The sequence below is a fragment of the Gavia stellata genome, chromosome 2, assembly GCF_030936135.1.
Source record: "Gavia stellata isolate bGavSte3 chromosome 2, bGavSte3.hap2, whole genome shotgun sequence".
NCBI classification, from domain to species: Eukaryota; Metazoa; Chordata; class Aves; order Gaviiformes; family Gaviidae; genus Gavia; species Gavia stellata.
Window position 1 is genome coordinate 4,976,797 of NC_082595.1, and position 15,133 is coordinate 4,991,929.

The window sequence follows — 15,133 nt, forward strand, 5'->3', positions numbered from 1 at the left end:
ACCTATCAAGACCTATCTTTGGGGCTTAAATATTGGTACAACTGAAGCCAATGGGAATTTTCCTACTGACCTTAGTGGGGCCAGGGTTTTCACCAAGGTCTAGGTTGGTACTCAAGCAGTAGCAAAGCCTACTTATTCTCAGAGAAAAGTGAGGAGCTTCACCTGAGGAAAAATTAACTCTTGCTCAGCAGGACACAATAATTCAAGTCTAGTTAAGACTGATGATAAACATAAAGGTCTACAGAAGGAAACCTCTGTAGCTCCGTATCTGTTGCATTTGCTTGATGGTTTCAGGGAGCCCTGAAGTGCAGTTCTCAGAATTACGTATGTCAAGTGTATTACAGAAATTTATTTCTTATCTTATATGTGTGTATACTATATTCAGGTATCCCCCTCTACGTTTTTTGTGCATTTTTACTTATATGAATGCCCATGACTCAGACAATTGCAGGATTAATGTTTCTGCAGCTTGAAATCTTCTAATCAAAGACTTGAACAGAACTTTGCCTGTGCATTAACAATATATCTTGTCCAAAGGAAGAGAAGAAATAGTTGCTTATTCCTTGGGTTTTCTGCTTTCAGTTATACTAAGAACTGATTGAAAAATTTGTGTCAAGATCTTTTTCAGTGAAAAAAAATCAAGCTTTTTCTGATATGTATTTTTTACAGAAAAAAAAGTGCTTTTACAGAAAAAAAAGCCTGCTTTCACACAAGATTTTACACAAATATTTTTTTCCCTGTTGGCACTGAAATTTTCCATAGGAAAAAAAAATTCATTCTCTGGACAGTTTTACTGCCAGTGAAAAAAATGAGCACAGTAGAGGTATTTCCCTGTGGTTTTTTCCCCTCTTTTTTTCTCTGTGATGTGGCTACCTCTCCACAGAGAACAGCTCCGAGATCAGCAACTCTTCCCATGCAGGCCAGAAAACTGTCACCAGGTGACAATAAATTTCCATTGCCACCAGCCTGGTTTGGATTTCAACTGGTGAAGGAGGAGTAAAAGCCTATTATTGGTCCCCTGGGCCATCCAGGCACACACTCGTAGCGTCGTTAAAGGAAGAGCGGTCTGTAAAGTGCAAGTTATAACGCTTTGTAGAAGGGAGACCTAGAGAGAATGGAGAACTTTTGGGCCACGTTATCATCAATGCCTACAAAATTACAACCCAAAATGCTACCGTGAAGCTAATAAGCAAATACAAGGGGAATCACGTCCTGAAAGGTTTTGTTGGAGCCAGAGAACATTCAAAGGGAGCTTTTAAAAAGTGAAAAGCAGACGTTAAAACTTACAGTAGAACTTTCTGGAAAGAGTGCACCTTATGGACAGCAGGTAAAAAGCGAAGGCCAGTGTTTGATATTAACCTAAGGGGGAAAGAACAGATGAAGATTATTTGCTCTGCCCCAGGAATGAAGCAATAATGAACAAAGAAGAAAGAACATTGGACTTAAAATGGCAGCCACAAACGGGGACTTTGCCCATAGGAAACTTGAACTTGTAATGTAAAAAGGTTTTTCTCCAGAGCAGGAGATGAATTCTGTCCCACTCAAGTCAAGGGAGAAGCCCTACCTCGGGTAATTATACAGTCCCTCCTGATGATCTCGGCAAACTATCAGTATTAATTTCCCAACCATATTCTAAGAAATCAACTGCACTGACACAGGATACTTATTTTCACAGTAGCTCTTTTAAGACAAAAGTATCAACTCACCACAATTTTAACCTTCTGCTCTAATAGAGGATGCATTACTTCCACTGGAAAGAACATTATTTCATGAAAGTAAGAGAGAATTAGGATGCTTTACTCCCCAGCACCTCCAACAGCGAGGAACCAAACACGTGGGAACATTTCAGCAGTTTGCGTGACTGGAGATGGGCCTGAGCCTCCATATTTGAGTACCCTCCCACCACGTCGAGCATCACTGTCCTCTGCGTTACGGTTCCTGTCCATGAAACACCACCCCAGAAAGGCTGACTCTGAAGGACAGCCCTGTGCCCACAGCCAGCGAGGAAACGTGGTCACAGATATCCACAGAGCTGTGCCACATCTAATTTAAGCAGATTTTGTTTTCCAGAGCAGTAGCAAGGGCAGATCAAACATGATATTGCCATGTCGCAGGAGATGGCTGGAAGGAGGGCTGAGCAGAGGAGGGAAGAGGAGCTGGACCGGGCTGGACGCCGACCAGCTGGAATTTTTCCCAGTCACCAAATGTCTCATTTTGAGTCTACCAAACAAAGAGAAAATTTGGGTTCTTGAAAGTTTAGTTATATCTTTGTATTTTTAATATGTGAGATGGTAGAGAAGGTAACCTTTCACTGAGAATATTGGTTCCTTAAGGAATGTATTAGTAGTATATAGAAGGTATTTTTTACCCTGGCACTTAAACAGAACAATATTCTTTCATTACTGAATGTGATTTTTTTTTTGCAGGTTCATTCCTGAATAGTTGAATGGTGATGAAAAGCACTGGTTGTGACTGGGAAAAAAGTAACAGCATTCGTTTGATGTTTATTATGAACATAGATTATTTCAGGGGAGTTGCAACCTTTCAGGTTTCATAATCCAAACTGAAATGGAACACCTCCATGTGACAACCAAATTCTACATTTGGGCAGTCAGGGTGACACATAGGTCCACAAAATAGTCATTCACTTGCATAAGTACTGCTCTGAGCTCCCTGAGGTGGTAGCTGGATATTGTCAGATGTTGAAAAGCCAACTTATTATCTGTCTCATCTTATAACAAAAAGCAATGCATTACACGCAGGGTAAAATTGAAGAAGTACAGTGGATATTCAAGAAGCTAGTTTGGGAAAGTTGCTGAAATGTCATGATTGTTCGTCTCAGGAGTCAGAGTGGTCTGGCGTTGCATTAGCTTAAAAATAACAGCTGTCACACGTGACCAAGAAAGCTCTACAAAAATGCCTTTGAAAACTATTACATATAGATAAATAGAAAGCATGATTAATGAAGCAGGTGGACTTCACAAGGCCTTTATTATCTAAAGTGCTTCTGCAATTATACTTTGTAAAAGGAGTTAGCTGAAAAAATTAGAAGCAATAGAAGAAGAACCTGTAACTCCCCCCTTACAGTATTTTAAAGTACACTTTCTAAATTACTGGAGATGTACAGGGTTTTAGTTGAAAGCTGCCTTTAATTTTAAATTAGTCATATGCAATTTGAATTCCTGCAATTATTTTTACAAGCCACTTGTTAAATACGAATTATGGCATGCATTTCCTTTAGTAGGTAAATGAAGAAGCATACTGCTGCCAAGTAGTGTGTGGTTATTGCAGGACAGAGGAGAAGACTTGAGAAGCTTCCCTTTCTACAGCACATTCCCGAGAAAATCTCGACCCTCATGTTGCAGTAATGAAAGGTGACGGTACTCTAACATAAGCTATTCAAACACTGCTCCCAATGGCAACTTACTCCCAACATATCAAAATGCCACACTGGTTAGCAGGGCTTTCACCACATATATGTGAAAAAACGCATTCGAAGCCTTGGGTGATGCCATAGTCCTGATCTTTCCAGTAATCCCAAGATGCTCAATTTGTACTGGTGTCAACCAAACAGCATGAGATGAAGAGGAAAGCATCTTTGACAAATCATTATATATTGAAGTGAAGCTACAGGTGGTACAAAGCACTGATTGCACAGAGGCGCAGAATAGTGATTAGGAGTAGGAGAGGATGTTCTCTTAATTAGCTGCAGAAAAAGAACTAAAAAAATATTTAGCTAGACTGCAGCCTAGATCTTTCCTCTCTTTTTATTCAACCAGCAAGTCTCCAGAGGCCTTTAAGTGGATAATCTTGTTAAAATGTAGATAATCTAATTTACTGAATATCTTTCCTGCAGGACAGTTTTGTCAATATATTTACCATATAACATATACATCCTCAGTAGCCTCACTTTAAACAAGTGTCCTTTTTAATCTGTGCTATAACTGAGTCCCCCCTTGCCATGCATAAACAGCTTGGTAAGAACCTGTTTTTCAAATGGCTGATGGCTGCTTTCCAAAGCATTAATTGTCTTTCTGAAAAGGCTTACTGGAGTCAGCACTTAAGAAAACATAGCACCGTGATCAGCAGAGAAAAAAAAAATCTTTCAGAAACTAATTCCTGGAAGATTCTGGCTGTTTATCTCCAGAGATAGCAACACGCCTGCTCTTTTCTACACCAAATTGGTAGGAGCTACTGTGACAAAACTGGGAACACGGTTTACCTCATCAACTTCTTGTGGGTATTTGCTAAATTGCAAACCCAAGGTGGGCAGAGATAAATACAACATCACTCCGGAAGCGTTATTTTTGTGTCCCTCAATCACACTGGTTACTTTATACTGCACGTGAGCCTGACTCCAGCATGAGAGTCCTCTGACGCATATGCCGCAGCCTTGCAGGCTAAGCCGAGCCTATAATCCACGACACGCACTTCTGGGGCAAGGTCTTTAACCATGAGGCTGCCATGCAAAAGGAAGGAACTGAGCATCACTTCTTCTTATTGAAGAGGCAACTCCAGGCAAAGGGTCAGCGATTCTGTGGACTTCACTGCATCTGCAGCAAATACAGGTTTGGGTTTCGGAAGCATGCCAGGTACATGTGTGTCAGGTCCTCCGCGAAATAAGACCAGGCAGGTACGAGTGGCTGCAAGACTTTGGAGTTGGGCTCTGCTCTCCACAATGCAAACTATTTTGCAGGTAAAACGCGTGCTTTTGCGACCTAAATTTCCCCTCCCCTCCAACAATCCAGTTGTATGCCCTCAAAATTGATCTAAAAGGAGTGTTAGATGTAACTCTTCCAATTTTAAGCTGGGATTCCTTAATACAGGACATCAACACATCCACTGTAGAAAAGAACCAGAGGACACAGATTATACCAGAGCTAATTTTGGAAAGAATACAGGTTTGAAAAGCCATCACTACATTATTAAACAGACGATGCCACAGCTCTCCCTAATGAGAGCCAGATAAATAATCTTGTACCCATGAAAAGGTCAATAAGTTACCATTTTGAAGCAGTCTGTCTCTTTGGCATATATCCAAGAAGACCAATTAACAATTCTCTTCACTGCTTCTGAAAGACCGGTGAGAAAGTTAAGGCTGTGTTTTTCTAGAAGGTTTAGAGTTTTTCAGCACTGCATTTTTTTAGCATTGCATTTTTTTTACACATTTTTCACTCCTTAATGTTTTTGCCATACCAGTAATGATGATGCAGGAGACAAAGGCAGTGGGGTGAGCGGGAAATGTATTTGTACCCAAGCTGACAGAGATAAAAGCATATTAATGTTCAAGAGCTAGTGGCTGTAACGAGCCCATGAAGCTGATGAGACGACTGACAAGGCTAGCCAGAGCTTCTTGCCTGCCCATAAAAAAGACCTAGCGGCAATACAACGATTTTTGAAGTAGCACAGAGAAAGCCTTGCAAGCAACGTGTAGCAAAGGTCATTAAACTGATGGGCTCTGGTGCCTCGGCTCAGTCTCAGGCATTAACACTGGTTAATTTTTCTCTTTTTTTTTTTTTTTAAATGAAAACTACCAGTAAATACATATTTTTCTGTGAGATTTTCTGAATTGTGTTTTAACAGTTCTGTCAGAGCCACAGCACTGTTGCGAGGAAGCAGATCACGTGTCTCGTACCCTACCAGAATGTCACTGCAGCTGGAAACTTCAGAAGAAGCATAACGAGCCCAGCAATGGACAGGTACCCAAGTCCCCCTGCTTTGGCATGCTGGTTGCAGCTGGGTCTCGCTATATCACAGAATCATTAAGGTTGGAAAAGACCTGTAAGATCATCAAGTCCAACCATCAACCCAACCCCACCATGCCCACTAAACCATGTCCCGCAGTGCCATGTCCACATGTTCCTTGAACACCTCCAGTGATGGTGACTCCACCACACTGAGATACAGGGGTGCCTGTGCCAGCTGTTCTGACTGGTGGGTCAGACCAGGAAGGGCTACAGAGGTCTACGGCAGGGTCTGCAGCAGAAGGTTGGGCCAAGGACCTCTCTGAGTACAGGCCTCCATCTCTAGCTCTGCTGCCTTGACGTGGGCATGGTGCTGTGTGGTGTTGGGTGGGTTGGTTTTTGGTGTGTTGTGGTGTGTGTTTTTGTTTTTTTTTTTTTTTTTTTTTTTTAGGTTGGACTTGATGATCTTACAGGTCTTTTCCAACCTTAGTGATTCTGTGATTCTGTGATTCTGTGACGTGGACTATTTGGGAAGCTGGCATGGACCCCAGCTGAGGAGGAGATACACCACAAGGGCAACAGGAGTACGTCCCAGTGGGACCAGCATCGGGTTTGCTTTTCCGCTCACACACAACTCCGTGTATGGCCAGACAGAATCTCCTAATCTGTTTTGTGACAAGATACTTATGAAATCACTTGCTATTCCTTCCTAACTTCCAGCAGTTAATGGAAGAATTAGGCTGTGATGTACAAAGGTTTGTTAGTTTTCCCTCATGGCCTTAAATAGCTGTTGATAGTGTTTCTATCCACGCAGATGCTTAACCCTTTTCTAAATTATTTTAAACTCTAATTCCACATGAGCTCCCCTCAGCATCTTGCCTTATGTTTTCACTAATTAACCCTTCCTCGTATGTCACTGGGAGGTGAATACCAGGACTGGGTTACCTTTACCGACTGCCATTTTGCAGCCTTCCATCAAGGTTTCTGCTTTCTCATTAAATTAACACTCCTATTCTTTCAAACAATAAAACTCTCTAACTCTCTAACTCTCTAACTTTTCAAGGGGTGGTTTCTAAAAGGGCAAGCACCAGTGAGTGAAACAAGGGGATGGAGAAAACGGCAGTCTTTCCTACAGAAATGTGCCAAGAGAGAGCACGAAGGTGTGACTGTACGTAGAGAGAGTGACCTGAGCACAATGCAACTCGGCATCACACCCAGGTCACTGCTACATGAAAGGCTCCTACAGGGACTTCGGGTCCTGCTGCTGATCCCTATGGTGTGAATTGGTGTAGCTCCACTAGAAGCCAAAGGTGTTGTGCTGATTACTACCCCCAGCACAGCTACCTCAAACCTTGTCATTCATCTGTTCAGACTCTCAGAGCCATGAAGCCTGCACCTTCTATACTATTTATAGTCATACAACAGGGTTGGGTTTGTTATTTTTTTGCCTCCTAAGATGAAGGCACAGAGGGGATGCAGCATAAATCCATTAGTGGAGTAAACACCAAAGATGGATTTTATCAATTTACATTAAAGAAAAGCTTTGGCACAAAAATGAATGTACATGAAGTGGCCATAAATAAAATTACAGAAAATTTTCTAGTCACGAAATCATTGAGTTTCTGCAAAAGCCTCCCCTGGAAAAAAGAGAGAAAGCAGGGAGCAGTGGAGAGCATCAAAAATGTAAATAAAGCACTTATTTAATAGGATAATACATGGAGCAGAGCCAGTAAGAAATGGGATACAGTAGTCTGCGGAGTTTCTTCCAGTCCTGTGTGCCCACAAGAGAGAATACCTTAAAAAGTACCCAAAATATATTTTCCTCTGATTTCAGCCAGCAAGTAGAACTAGCTAAAGAGGAGTGGGGAATGGTTAGTTAGACAAGCAATCCTCTATATTTTTAATCTGTTGCTTCTATAGGTCGTAGAAAAGCTGCTGCAGCTGAATCTTTATACAGGTAGCACGTCCAAATGTTTGAGCCAATGCGTATGGGAGCGTGGAATGACAAATATCCAAAAGAGGAAGGATCCACTAAAGAGAAAAAATTCCACTACTTCAGATATTTAAAGTGGGGATTTACCTTTTCCTCACGACCTGTAGTTTGTGTGTCCTACATTTAAAAAATCACTGAAATTAATGTGTTCATTACTGTGTTCACATTTCTTCTTCTTGAGCTTCAATTCTGTAAGAGATAAATGCACTCCCATTCTTTCTAACCATCTGTACACCTGACAACTGTACTACCCATAGCAGCTTATTCTGGGGATTTTACATGGGATACAGAAACGCCGTGTTTTTGTTCATAGGTAGCCAGAATTACTCAAAAGATAGCAGTCACTGCTGAATGACTCAGGCTTGAAACCAGAGGAAAAAGGCATATGATTTCTCCTCATGACAACGCAAATTTAAAACTTTATTTTCCTACTGCCAAGAGAAAAAAAAATCTGTGTTTCAGGTATAAAAATGTTTAAGTTTATCAAGGTGTCTGGTGAATTTGATAAAGCAGATGTTGGTAAAAATACTGGGGAGAATGACGATCCTACCGGAACTCTAACCACATATTCCAGTTCAATGAGGGTTTAAACTACAATGGTTCGTGTAGCGCTAAATACGCCTTATCTCTTAAAGTCCAAACCTTAAATCTCAAATCTTAAAGTTCAAATTCAAACCAATGCCTCTTGGCATTTTTGAGCTCAGAACCTGTCAGATGCTAGTGATTTTCAGAGACCTTAAACACTCATTAGCTTACTGGGAGCAATTCTTATTAGACCACTGACCTGATTTCATCCCATCTTTAAGTATCTAACTAGAAAATTAAGTACTTACTCTTGTGTACTCAAATGTAGAAATCATGATCAGGCTTCTTGGATGAGTAAGGCTTCTTGCACAAGTAAGGAAAATAGGTCAGGTATACGTGCTCAGGTGGATGGACATACAAAAGTTAAACTAATATCCTGCTGGGTGTACACTGTTCAGCAAAGAACAGCGTAGGACCTTATTTCAGCTACGGCCCTTAAAAATAATTACTGTTAAACAGAGTTCATTGGACTTCATTGGGGTTTTATGCGGAGGAGAGATTATTAGTCATGTTAAGATCATGCGCTAAAAGCTGTGAAAACGTTTTTGGGTAACAGCTTATTTTAAGGATGGATTCAATTATCACTGAATTGTGATGGCAACCCCATGGGAGCAGATGTGACAACCACAGTTGGGCAAGTGACATTCTTGATGAGGCTGGCTAATGAAATCAAGTTATACCATACATCAATACATTTGTATTCTAAGGTTTTAATCATCTCACATTAAGTGCTAATGAAAACCATTGCTATAGCACTGCCGTTGCTAAAGAAAAGAGAATGTGAATGCTTAAGACCATGGGTACAAAGTATAACAGAAGGCAGAGCCATAACAAAGACAGATGAGAGAGATTTTGTCCCAAAGCTCTTGAGAGGATTTTCAACCTAAACCTGGTTTTATAGACATAAAAAAGGCCCAGCTCCTTTTCTCATCACTCATTTTCAACCTGTTGCTTAGAAAGGCTCAAAGATCTTGTGTGTGGGACTACTCCATGGAGGATATTATCTTCAGCTTTTCTGAGGACTGAGTGCAGGCCTGGGGACGAAACTGCGGATTGACAATGTGCAACTAGGAGGGAAGAGAGGCATTATACTGTCTCATCACGGGTTGGACAGAAACACACGTGTATCATTCAAAATGACCATAGTACTTGCAAAGAGCAAAAGATCTTACAAATATCTGAGGCTCGGAAGGTGTTGGAAGGCATCTTGATCAATATACACAAGGTTGTTGGCCTTCTCAATTCTTCTGCAAAGAGAAAATGAAACATCAGAGGAAATATATCGATATATTGATCTTAAAATATCTGTGGTTGCCCCAGGATGTAGTGGTACTATACACTGAGATTTGTTTTTTTGACAGCAGAAGATCTACACAATTTCAAAGGCAGCCTACCACAGACCGGCAGACCCCATCACCTTTTGGTATCGGCAGCAGTTTGGCAATAAGTTTCAGGCTGACCAGGGAAAGAAAGACACAGATAAGAAGATGGAAGAAACAAAGGGAGATTTCAAATGTTCCTGTATTGCTATGTATTCTTCTAAGCTTACTCGAACCAAACTGCAACACCTTTGATACTTGTCTATAAAGAATCTTTATAATTGTCTCCTTTGAATTTAGATTGCTCATTACTTACATTTCGTGTAGTTTAGGAAGGTTGGAAAACACATTTGCTTCTATGACCTCCAAGGCATCATTCTGTGAAATCTCTCTGAAAAAGAATTTAAAAGTCAAGATATTTCAAGCCACGCTATCAATGAAAAGGTGAAGCAGAGAATGAACAAGGGAAAAATTCACATGGAACTTCTTCCAAGACTACTGATCAGTTTTAAAAACAAGGTGGATATCAGGTAAGAAAATAGACCCCAGAAATAACGATGAGCTGCCACCAAAGCAAAGACCTTATTAACAGGAGCTGGAGACCACAGATGTGAAGAAGTCTTCCATACCTTGGAGAAAACCCTATTTGATCTCTCCTGTATAGGTTTAATGCCCACTTCGAGCCACAGAACTGCAGAATAAAAATGGCCAGTCCTCTGTTATCAACACACCAGAATGCATCTGCTGCTGGTCCAGAGTATGTATTTCTTTGCTCCCTTAATCTGTGGGATGGCAAAGAGATGGCTCAGGCTCTGGTGTAATTTAGAGCTCAGGAGTCCTCCTGATAAATCAAGGGGGAATTACTGCAGTGCAACCTGTCCTAATTACAACCCTCATGCTGCCAGTGACCAGGAAAGTTGAGGTGAAGACAACTGTGCCGAAAAATTCCCCACTGCCATTTTTGGAAAAGGTGCAAAAATGCTATTTCTCAGGCTGGGGTCAGCTGTAGGAAGTAAAATTTGTAATACAGGTATAACTCAGTGATAGCGTGATGGTCTATTGGATTTTAGTGGCAAGGTAACTGTTCACATCTTTAAGAGTGAAACCTTGAATAAATAGTCAGATTATAAACTGGCCGGCTGTTGTTCCTGGATACCTTGTTCTTTTGAAATTATGATGGTTGCAAATAGATTCGAGCAGGCCTGAGGTAAAACAAGAGATTGTAACAATAGGCGCAGAGTCAAAAAAAAAAAAAAAATCCACAAAAATTATTACAAATATAAATATAAATAAATACGATAATACAATATAAAACGTATTCCACTTCCTTCTGACTAACAACTGAACTGTACCTGACAAATTACTTGCCCATTTAAGACAAACAAAAACCTTGCAAAAGAAGATAAGTTGTTCATCTGACCTTTTCCACTTTAAAAACCGCCTCAGTGGTTTGATACTTTTTAGTTTAATAAGAAGCTCTCTTTCCTGTTTCCTCAAGTTTTTTTACAGAAGAAATCCAGCTTCCCTTTCCTCTGGGAGCTCTAAACTGACTGGAGAACAAGAAAATAAAAGCACCTGAGGACTGGCAATAGGTGCTCGGTAGGGTGCAAGGAGAACTGGGTTTGTTAAGGAGCGCTGAACCACCAGCTCACACGTGAACATGTTCCTCTTTATTATTTCGGTTTCAGCAGCAACAAAATGCTTTGACTGGGACTGGGATTCCTTTACACCATGCAAGGTACACAGCCATTGCAAGGGATGCTGTGCTGGAAAGCTGTGTTTCAGAGACTTTTCATTATCATCTTCCTGTTTTCATTAAAAATAATGCATTGTAAGATATACGGTAGAAGCAATCACTCCTATGCTGTATTTAAATGACAGTACAATGTACTTGCTTAACTACAGTCTGGAAGATTTAACAACACGGGAGGTGTCTCAGACTTTAAGATTTGTTTTGGTTTTGCTTGTGCTCTGTTTGGGCAGTCAACAGCCTATTTGCCATTCCCCACAATCTAAAAATCATTTGTCTAGAAAAAAATAAAAATCACAGAACATTTAATACCAACAACTCCATTTAACTAGAAGAGATTTCATGCCACTAAACAGCTCAGAGAAAAACGTTGCAGATTTGTTGGCCTTATACAGGCAAAAAAAGTTTATTGAGAAACCACAATACAGCAGCGATCTCACCCAACAGATAGGGCTGTCGAGGGTAATAATTTTTTTTGATCCAAACTGTTATCTATGGAACAACTTGGACGATACACCTCTTTTACTGGAATGCTTAAAACCAAACGTTTCTGTATCAGGAGAGTCTTTTGGCTTCCTGAGAGTGGGATGGGTTATGGGCTTTGTTTCGGTTCGAGAAATGGAAGATGCAGATCTGATTTCAGTAGGGCATGAGTGGGCCACAACACTTTGGGAGGCTTGGAGAATGCATGGCTAAGGAAGGCATGAGAGAGGGGTAGGAAGATAGGAATCGCTAAACTGTTTTTAAAACATTACGTTTTTAAAATAATTAAATAACATTTGCATGAAGGGTGTGTTTCAGATATTCGGGGAATGACTTGGCTTTCATTCTAATGTTCCCATTCATGCATACAAAGGTGACAGTCTTTTTTTTTTTAACAGGTAATGAAAATATGTCCATTTAAAATGATTTTTGCTGTCTTCCAGCTCAGGCAAACAACTGCTGCAGCCGCTATGGTTATGAGTCTCTCAAGACAAATAAAGGGAACAAAAGGGAAACTCATCTCATCAATAGCAGAAGGCAGTAACCCTTCTGGTGTTGGGCTTTGTCCTCTGTGTTCAGGGGATTGCGGGGGGTGAAGGAAAAGGACAAGACCCTCTGTGTGTGTTTGTCCCCCCCAATGAATTCTGCATCCTCTGCTACACTCTCTCCAGGAAATCCTGATGGTGATGACCCTACTCATCATCGTTCTTCGTAAATGAATCTCAGTTTACAGCACTGAAGTGCTGTTTTCTGACAGAAGGCCATTGCTATTCTTGGCCTTTGGGGTGTCTGTATACCTGTTACAGGCTGTCATTCAGGTAAGAAGGAGAAATTAAACAAAAAATTCATTTTAGGAGCTCAGTCACACACTGTGAACAATGAGCAGCACTAGTCTACGTTTTGGTTGCATAATTTGCACAAACAACTTATTTTTACCTGGCAAAAAATGCACACCCTCCTCATGGAAAACCCAAAGAAAACTGTCTGGGATACAGGTATCTGGCATTAAAAGTACAAACCACCGCTGCTCACATCAAACAACCAACTCAGCAGACTCAGATCCTCTGTAGAGGAGATCAAATAAGACCTGCAGCAGCAGCTACAAACAGAAAAAGGGGATTTCTGGCTAGTATTTGTGCAAGTGATTTGTCTTAGAATATAAATACACACAAACAGATGATTGCTCGTAATGCATATCTTATTATATGTCATCACAAGAGAAGATTGGGACTGTTATTACATTGTTTGTTTGTAATGAATGATACTATTAGCTCTACTGCTAGCTATCACAGCAAATCCAGACAGCAATTTAAGCATCATTTCTGATGCATGCAAGCCTTTGAAGAGATGGTATGCAAAACAATCAGGGGCAATTTCTTAAAAAAAAGCCAAAACTCCAAAACCCCAAACCACCCAGTGGTTGCAAAGCACTTAGGCATCTGCCTAAGCTTAGTTTCCACTGCATGCACAGCTCTACTGAAGTCGACAGTGATCCTCAAGAGCAGAAAGCGTTTACTCAAACACAGCTTAAAAGAGGAAAGAGAATTCAGTAAAAACCTTTCACAAAGGCAGAAGGGATGATGGGTTTTATCTTCCTTCAAAGAGAATGGAGACTTTAAGGTGTGACAACATCACACGACTAAGGAGTTTCCTCTAATTTGCCACTAACATAGCAAACTCTAATCGTTATTACCTATTCAAAAGCAGCTGACTGCCGTGTAGCATTTCAATGTGCAATAGCCAGAGCCAGTGACAGGAGGGAGAGAGCAGGAAAAGGAAGAAGAGGAGGAAGGTGCTGCCCAGCGGCAATACAGTCTTAGCTCAGCTTAACCTGCCTGCAAAGCTGCCCTTAGGCAGGGTTGGGGGTACATCTTCATGACATCTGTGACAGAGCCCAGCGTGAAGCGTAGGGAGTATACCTCTTCAAACCAGCTGCGCTCAAAGCATGACCCGTAATAATCAAGGTACATTGAAATGGCCTTTTAAACAATTCTATTAGCAAGGAATTTATAGTTCAAGGCAGTTTCTTTGTAGTCCTCTAAAGAAAAAGTCTCTTAGACTAATCAAAGTCTTACAGCAAAAGCAAGACTGTATTAAACTCACAAACTAACGGTCTGGCAGCCAAATGGTCTCACATTTCAAAATAATGAAAGAATAAAAGACCAGACATTTATATGTCTTTTATGATAAGAATTCCTTTCAGGATCAGAGTGGGGCACACAGGCAGGGATAGGGTCATTTTTCCCCTGCTAGGAAATGTGCCTATTTAAAACAAATGTGTGTGTATGTATGTGTGTATATATACAGATATAGAAGTTTAACATAGATGAGTAAGTGGAAACTTATGTCAAAAGAAGAGCAATGCATACACCTGGCAGAAGACCAGCTCAGAGGCAGATGACAGCATCAGTCCCTTACACGGTGCCGAGGGATGTACGCTCTTGCCCACGAAGACCTTGTAGCACCAGTAGCAGGAATGACAGAGTAACTGGTGCCCAACTGGTGAGCTTGGCTGTATGACGGCCACAGTAAATAGGGGATTTATGGATTTCTGCATTTCAGCTCCCTGTGGCAGTCTAGCAGAGGGGGCTGCCCGGTGTGTCGAGGTTTCTCAGGCGCTAGTTTGGTGAGTGCACCTTGCCCGCAGACATGGCATACGGTGTGAAGGGGGTTCCCCCCCGCCCCCCATACTGCCTTCCTCTGTAGGGCTGGGTGCGACCCACTCCCTGCAAACTCCCGCAGCTCTCCTTAAATTCCCTTCCAGAGAGGTATGTACATGGGCTATACACTCGATCTGTTAACCTTATATTTCCTGTGATACATCACAGTGGGCCTTTTGGCCTTTTATCCTCAGCCTTTGAGGTGTTTTTTTGTGGCATAAATATCCTGTGGATTCCTGTGAAGAATTTTTTTCACTCTGTAGGTACCTGCAGTTAGCGATACTGGAGGAATCAGGTACTGACTCCCAGAGCAGGTGGCCTCACTGGGCACTCTGCACTGCAATAAATCAATAGCTTTGCATTGATTTAAGGGAAAAGGGAAGGGAAAAAAAGGAAAAAACCTTTATCTTTTTCCCCTTTTCTCTAAACATACTCTTTAGAGCAACTTGCCAGGACAGATTTACTTGGTGGTTTGACTGATGCCACAATTTATGTCAAGAAGGAATTAGCAGTAGTGTGGTGCAACACAGGCAATGCTGCTCAGGAGTCACTGGGTGAGCACCCCTGGGAACAGCCTATGATGTGTCTGAACTGAAAAATTAAACACCTGGCTACCTCTGTCTCCATGTCGTAGATAGAGGAGCTCTCATTTCTTTCAG

General features: G+C 41.2%; 1 protein-coding gene across 1 annotated transcript in view; it reads right to left on the reverse strand.

Annotated features, from left to right (window-relative positions):
* The window catches only part of FSHR (follicle stimulating hormone receptor), an 85,420-nt gene that overhangs the window by 18,977 nt on the left and 51,310 nt on the right, over positions 1-15,133 (reverse strand). Inside the window, exons 3-5 of the mRNA XM_059835459.1 lie at positions 9,898-9,972; positions 9,435-9,509; positions 1,288-1,359 (exon numbers count right to left, since the gene is read on the reverse strand). Coding sequence (XP_059691442.1) covers positions 1,288-1,359; positions 9,435-9,509; positions 9,898-9,972 — 222 coding nt within the window. The remainder of the gene's footprint in view (positions 1-1,287; positions 1,360-9,434; positions 9,510-9,897; positions 9,973-15,133) is intronic.